Source organism: Herpailurus yagouaroundi, unplaced genomic scaffold (assembly GCF_014898765.1).
Source record: "Herpailurus yagouaroundi ecotype Mexico unplaced genomic scaffold, PumYag 77, whole genome shotgun sequence".
In the NCBI taxonomy this organism is placed as follows: Eukaryota; Metazoa; Chordata; class Mammalia; order Carnivora; family Felidae; genus Herpailurus; species Herpailurus yagouaroundi.
The window spans coordinates 100,562,850-100,570,650 of NW_024412388.1; the positions used below are offsets into that span (position 1 = coordinate 100,562,850).

Genomic DNA, 7,801 nt, shown 5'->3' on the forward strand with positions numbered 1-7,801 from the left:
CGCACTGACATTCAGGCTCCTCCACCCCTTGAGAAGCCTTCTCAAAGCAGCCCGATGTGCCCAGGGTGTCCTTCACCCCACAATTCTGCCAGGACCTCGCTCTCCCATTACTTAAGAAATGTCTAACATTCCAGCTTTTCCAGAAAGCCTTTCCAGACTGACCACTCATAAGCTACTCCAGCCTCAATCTCCCTCCTGGACAGAGTTTCCTCACTACTCCTGCTGAGCTGAAAACAAGAACAAACTTGCCTGGCCCCTCCCTCCCCAAAGGACACCTGTCTTCCATCCTCAGAGAGCACAGACTATCAATGTCTTCCTCTCCATTTGGAAAGTGATTTACCATTTGTTTTACGGCTGGCCTTAGATGATCATCCCCTAGAAGACAGGGACAGGGTGGCGTTCAGCAAAGCCTGGGTCACTGGGATGACAGGGAATAGGGTATTTGGATGAATTTAATTAAAGGGTTAACAGAGGATTAGACAGAAACTTTGCTTCAACTCTCGTTATTATAAAGCCTGTTATAAAGGCTTTTGAAATACATCTGACCACTTTCCAGCCTGAGTAGAGTTAATATAATTTAATCTGTGATTTAGGATCTTACAGTGCCCTGAGGCTCCTCATTCTCTTCTGCTACTATAATTATAGATGCGGAAGATGTAGAGACTGGACTGACGGTGCCCTGGAAGCCGATTTCGAGAATAAATCCTCGCTACCGCATCTTGTGAACACGGCCTTTTGGAAAGTGGAGTTCAAAATAATAGAAACAAAATCCCACTTAATTGGAGGTTCCAGTTAAGGGAGGTCCATTGCCACGGTCTTTGTTAAGTCCCCACCACTGTGGCCCACAATTAGCCACTTAATAAAGCATTCCTGATGAAGGAATTTGGCAACATGTGATTTTCTACAAATGTAAGCTTGATTTTGACGCAACCACTCATTTCTTTGAAAAATCAAGGGGCATTCACACACAGGTGTCCTAAATTTCCTTAAATTAAAAACCAACCCTTCACGAAGAGTTAGCTGTGCTCACTTCCAAGCCGCAAAGAAACAGGTGTCCAATCATAGCAAATGAGGAGCTCCCAAAGGAACCTCAAAATATTAATCAAGGAGCCATAACAGAGGAGGCACAAGGCCGGGGACCACGGGAGGCCAGCAGTGAAGCCACTTCATTCAGTTTCTAGGTCGGGGCTCCGCCGAAGTGGTCTGCCTGGGCCCTAGGGGCTCAGTCTAAGCCCAAATCCCAAACGCATTACAGTCGAAGCCAGTTCTCTGTGTCCTCACCATCCGAGATGAACTGGACCCTGAAGACCCCTGACAGTCATTTCTCTGAACCCTAAAGGGCCACTCTACCACCATTATGACCACAGACTCCTCAGCACCATCAGGACTCTACTGGGAATAGAACGCTCCCCGCGTGGAAACCCTGCCCGTTTCTGAAAGCCAATAAAGTCCTCTCACACGGCATCTTCCCAGCAACCGCTGCCTACCCTGAACTTTACTTTGAACTTTACAGGGGTCCGTGAACGGAAGTCAGGAGGTATGTGAACTTGAAGAAAAAAAAAAATGACAGCTTTATTTGCAGCTAACCTCTAAGTGAATGCGAACTGTTTGATTACAAATGTAGGCAACCACCATGGCGATGTCTCCAGGACCTGTGACTCTGTCACAACGCAAGTCACACATGCCTTCACATCACCTCACAGTTGACACAGATGCCTCAACACACCGTTTTCATTCTTCACTGTGCCATAATTACGGTAATTGTTAGAACTGCTGTTTGAGCTAGTTATTTAATGTGCTCCTAAGAAGCGTATTGCTATGATCCTAAATTTGTTTAATGTTTTGATGACTGTATTTCAATAGAACTCATTTCCTCGGTTAGTTGATGTATTTTTATTTATGAATTTCAAAGTGTTACCCAAAGAAAGGGTCCATAGGCTTTTCCAGACCGCTCAAAGGACCCAGGGACACAAAAAAGGTTAAGAACCCCTGTTGGGTGGTATAAAAGCACAGGCCCTGTAGCCAATCTCTAGCTCTTGTCCTTTGAGCAAAATGATTTTAATTCCCTGAACCTTGAGTTTCCTTATCATGATCAAAGGAGCCGACACAGAAACCATTTATTCAACCAAAAAATCAACTCAATGCCTACTTTGTGCCGGTACGCACAGAAGGCCGAGTTCTGGGGCTACGGCAGTGAACACGCCAGAGATGGTCCTTAATACAGAAGGGCTTGCTCTGTGAAGGGTTGAACGGTGACTGGCACATGAGCATTCTATAAACACTGCAGAACAGGGCTATTGCTAAAACCACAACACTGCCTGCGTAATCATATGTTGATTTATGTTGCTTCCCGAGTAACAACTCTTGGCTCATCTGGCTCAGGCCCTCCCGATAAGGCTTCTTAGAGGCCAGGGGCTGGGCCTGGGTACTCACAGAGGGGCAGCGGGTGACATGGAAGGGCACAGGGTTTGAACCAAATGATCTTGGCTTCAAAACCCCGTGCTGCCACTTACTAGCTCTGCCACTCTGCCGGCAGCCCATAGCCGTCCCTCCAAAATTGGCTCTCTCCTTCCCCAGCAGTAACACAACCCTGTTTTTAGCTGTACGCTCGGAATGAAGGATGGTATTTCCCAGCCTACCTGGCAGTCACATACGGTCACGTACTCGAGTTCTAGCCGATGGGGATAGAAGCAGAAAAAGAGATGTGTGCAACTTTCAGGAAGTGTTCTTAAATTGGGAGGTCTTGCCCTTCACCATTCCTTCTCCTCCTCCCCGATGGCTAGGGCCAGCACAGCCTTCTTAGACCATGCCATGACCTTGGGAACGGAGGCATGCACATGGAACAAGACAGAAGGTCCCTCCACACCGCTGTGGAGCACCGTATGGAACTGGGGGACAGTAGTCTACTGAAGCAAGTTCCTTAAGCTCCCTGGACCTCAGTATCTCCACCTACAAAAAGGTGACCATGTGAGACATCTATCCAGCGAGGCTATTCTGAGGACTTAACAAGATAGGGCTTGCTTCACAGGAAAGGCCAGAGCCAGGAGAGGCGGTACTGTTCTGCTGCTATGCAAAATGCAGGAGACCGGGGCGTCTTCACAGCCCTGGGTGTACAGAGGTGGCTTGATAATTCACACAGCTGAAAGGCATCCTGGCCCGTCTAGTCCTCCTGACAACAATTCCCTTCTCCCGTGGGGCGCCTGGGTGACTCAGTCGGTTGAGCGTCTGACCTCAGCTCAGGTCACGATCTCACAGTTCGTGAGTTCGAGCCCTGCATCCAGCTGGCTGCTGTCATCTGTCAGCTCACAGCCCGCTTCAGATCCTCTGTCCCCCTCTCTCTGCCCCTCCCCGCCCCCAAAAAAAGAATTCCCCTCCCCAGCACCCTTGTGAAAGGGTCCCCAGGAAAGGGAAGTGCACCACCCCTGGGACAGCTGGTGGGGATGCTGTTTGTTCATCCATAAAACACCATCGTCAGAGCTCTTCCCCCTACTGCCCCACACTGCCTCGCTTCTCCCTTCTGCCTTTGATCACGAGTCCTGCCCCAGAGCTCACACTCATCAGAACATCAAAGTACCTTTCGATCTCTTTCGGAAGAACCCTCTGGCCTCTACCCAAAGAAGCCTTCCCTAACTGACTGGGAGGTAGGTGATCACTGCCTCAGTCCCATCCTATTCAAGGGAGAGGCTGCCCAAACTCTACAATGAAATTCTCTCCCACTGAAGGAGAACCCATACGGCCACTAGCCAGCCACGGACTCTCCTGTGTTGATCCAGAGATGTTCCAAGCTCCTACATTTCTCCTTGCTAACACTTTTAAAGCTCTTTCATCTTGTTTGCAACATCAGCATTGGTCTAGGAGGGCATCACTACTCATGGTTATGCAAAGCCGAAATCTGCTTCATGTGCCTGAAGCTTATATTCATCTTTCCTGATTGTCCCCTTCCTGTTATTGCAAACACAAATCCTTTTCGGTCTCTCCCACGTGGCTGTCATCTTTCCATGTCACTGTCACTCATGCAGGCTGCTGCCAGGCACAGCCACAGCTTCATTCTCTCCTTTCCACATGCATGCTCCTATTCTCTCCCCTCATCTTCTGCCCCTGTCTCCACCCATCAGCACTGGTGACTTTACTATCCTCATGGCTCAACCAGGCCCTGGCAAAAGATGGCTTTGGAATTGGAACGAGGGTGGCCGTGGCAGCCAATGGCTCCCAAGTTGGGTGGGGCACCCCGAGCTACCAGAGAAAGAAACAAGACACAGTGGTCAAGGAGGCAGGAAGCAGTAAGCATGTGGCTTCAGCAGGACAAAGACAAGGGCAGGACTCAGCACCCAGACAGGCAGAAGAGGAGGAAGGTGATCCAAATCCCAGACACTGGCAAAGGAAGGGCGCAGAAAGCACAGGCCTAACGATGTGGAGGGAGTTGCAGGCAGGTGAGAGATGGTCCTGTCCGCACCCTCACGTACTGTCATAGGGTGTTCTGCCTCGAAGTGCCATTCTGGAGGCTGGCGGCACCCATGTCAGTGCCAGAGGACTCAGCCTTATCCTACTTTTTACAAACAAAATTATATTCCAGGTGTGTGTGACCCACAGGAGCATAAAACCTCAGGATTCTTTGCTCTTTGAAATTACACATTAATTTATGTTACACAGCAAGAATGCTGACGCATGAATCAGCCCACACCAGACCGCAAGCGGGAAGTACGACCCCCAACCTGGGTTCTGTTCCCTCCCAACACCTCCTGCTCTCCAAGGTTAACAGCGGAGTAGCAAGACCCCCTCCTGGCCATGCTGAGAGTCGCAGGGGAAGGGGAGAAGATGAGACTCCCCCGGAGGGGTGTGTGCAAAAACACCAGGCACGAAACCTTCCCACCCTCACCCACGTCTGGTCATCTGCCATTGCTCCCCTTCAAGGCCACCTTGACATTCATTTCCTGGCCCACGACACCTGTTTATACACGAAGCTGGGAGTGGAGGGAAGATAACAGTGTGCCCAAGCTCCACTCCAGAGTCGCCCAGAGGGCAAACAGCAGGTTGGGGGGGGGGGGGACCCGCAGGAGGCCACACGTTTCTAGAGCAGCCGGGAGAAACAAAAGGCACAAAAGTCACAGTTCCCTGTTTTGCCTTTGGCGGTTCCTCCTCCAGCCCCGGTCCCACCCTTCCACCCAACCCTCTTTCCCACCTTAGCCATCCAAACCCGCAGGGCTTTCCTTGTTTGTCCTCGTGAATCCACATGAATCACTAATTACTGATTTAAACCCAGACACTAAGTGAATGACAAATACAGTATAACAAATACCACTAGGCTATTTAGGACTGGCGAACCCAGAGCTACCTGCCTTAACTCTGCCTGAACAGACAGGAGACACGGGACACTGGATCCTAACCCCCACCGGGGCAGAACACTGACTAAATTGCCGCCAGACCGGCGTCTGTGTCTGTGCTAGGGCGGGGAGGGCTGGCTCTAATGAACTCACACACTGCTTCTTTCACTTGGAATTACCTAGGGGAGCAGAGAGCTGGACATGGAAATTTTCAAAAAGCTCCCCCAGTGATTCCAACATGCGCCTAAGTTTGAGAACCACCAACTGAACATTTATTAGGTGTCCCAGACGTGTTTCAAAGCAGTCGAGATATTTAGGACACCTTATAGCCTTGAACTGGCAAGGCAGGCCTTGGAGGTATCATCCCATTTTAGAGATTCGCATGGCAAACGTGATGAGACTGAGATTCTAATCAAGTTCTCTAACTCCAAAATCTGTTCTTTCCGCCCAACTGTAAACTCTTGCATGGGTAGAGACAATGCATGAGAGCTATCTCCACTGCCGGAAGCTCAGGCATAAACTCCGTAAATGCAAAATATGTAGATTTGGAGATGCAAACACCAGAGGCAGGTGTGATGCCCTCTTCCAAACACAAGGGACAGAACCATACAGAGAGATCAGAGGGTGTGCTCGTGTGCGAGGTCTGAGGAGACAGACGGAGGGTGCGTGAGATCCCGGCGTGGGAGTTTATCCTAGACCCGAGATGTGTCCTCTAATGCCACACTTAAGATGGTGCTCATCGGCATGGAGAGCGTAGGCAAAGGAGGGGGGACCTCTGCAATGAGGAGGGAATCCCCAAGAGAGGTGACAAGGGTTCGCCTCTCAGGGCCACAGTTCGTCGTCCTGCTCTAGGCGTTGTGGCCTTCTGCAGCGGCCCTCCCCCCCCCCACCAATCCGAACACACCCCCTCCCAAGCAGCTTTCCACTCCTCGGGTCTCTCTTCCTGCCTACGGTCTGAGGCTCCTTGCTGAGGGGACATAAGACAGGTACCCCCACACATTTAGTCTCCAGACCGCTTGGGCAGGGCAACGCATCCCTTCACCACCCGACTCCATTCATGCCTACTTTCTCCTCCAAAAAAAAAAAAAACCCAAAAAACCGAAAAAACCAACAAACACACAAACAAAAACACCATCTTTACCACCAAACCAACTTTCCCCACCATAAGAATAACGTGCCCACTCCAAATTAGGAACTGATGTGGACCAACACAGAAGGGAAGACAGTGAAGTTTATGACACTACGAGAAGCCAACCCACGAGCCACACGGAGTTCCCTAAACCACCAACTGGCAGATGGGGGCAATCTCATCACAGGGCCCGGGACAGACATTTCAAGGACAGCAGATGTTCCTTCTTAAAGACAACCGGCAACATCCCATCGTTCCTCCTGGTTCCTCTTTCGACCTGTGACACACACCGGCTGCATCGCGGTGTCCCCCAAAGCCAAGTGTTGACGGGAAAGAACCACAAGGAATTACAGGAACCAACGGCAGGTTAAACTTTCACATCGATCGCACTGATAAGCGGAGACACTTACCCAGCACAGCCAGACAACTGAGCACTGGAAAAAAGCACTTCATGTCGGCAGCGGAGAAGAGACACCACACAGGACGCTTCCTCTTCTCTCCGCACTTAATCTCTCATTTCTGGCAATCCACTTATAGCTCCAGAGGGCAGTTTTGGAAACAGAACTTAACTCAAAAAATGAGAAGAGGTTAAAGAGAAGAGATCATCGGCAAGATGGGGGGTAGGGGGGAAGGGCGGCCAGTGGCTTGTGTTAAACTACCCTATGCTAAAGGAAGGGTCCAGAACAATTCTGAAGGCCCTCTAGGCTTCTGTCACATCCTGTGCCTTAGCGGTTTCCACTGGAATTGTAGATTGCAGTGAACTAATCCTCGAGGAAAAGGGAAAAAAGAGTCTGAGAAAATCCTTTCATCCGCTGATTATACAGGAATGTCCTTGGCTTCCCAGTGAAGGTGTCTGTAAGCTCCCTCATTCGGATTCCCCAAAGGGAAGACGGTAGGTCTTGTCAAAACCTTTGACAGCTAAATCGCCCGGGAACAGCACGGACTGCTTGGGTTTCTTCATCCAAAAGTCCGTCTCCATCCATGACGGTAGGTCACGGGGCCGCCACCTGCCCCAGACCTTCCCAGAACAAACGAAGCAAGTTGGCGTTCGGCGGCGCCGAAGCGAAGCCGGTCCCACAATGCCAGCCGATTTCTGAAAGAAACACAAGACAGATGTAGCCAAGGCGCACACAAGCGCCACAAAACCGAGAGGGGCCGAGCGCCGGGCTGCTCCGGACGCCCGGGTCCCGTTCCTGGACCAGGACCGTCCACCCGTGCATTCTGACCTTGGGCAAGTCGCTCCACTGGCCCCCGCCTCAGTTTCCCCGCCCGGAGCCGGGCAATTGCGGGAAGCCTGCTGGTTCCTGCAATACTTTGCCCACACGGCTCACTCCAGGGCACTCCCTTCGCC

General features: G+C 50.9%; 1 protein-coding gene across 3 annotated transcripts in view; it reads right to left on the reverse strand.

Moving 5' to 3' along the window:
- Positions 1-7,777, reverse strand: part of IGSF3 (immunoglobulin superfamily member 3) — a 93,908-nt gene extending 86,131 nt beyond the window's left edge. Inside the window, exons 1-2 of one of the 3 annotated variants that reach the window (XM_040471425.1) lie at positions 7,677-7,777; positions 6,861-7,543 (exon numbers count right to left, since the gene is read on the reverse strand). In XM_040471425.1, the coding sequence (XP_040327359.1) occupies positions 6,861-6,903 (43 nt within the window). In that variant the 5' untranslated portion in view covers positions 6,904-7,543; positions 7,677-7,777. The remainder of the gene's footprint in view (positions 1-6,860; positions 7,544-7,676) is intronic. The other 2 variants (XM_040471424.1, XM_040471427.1) reach the window with 2 other exon arrangements.
- Positions 7,778-7,801: the final 24 nt, after the last annotated feature.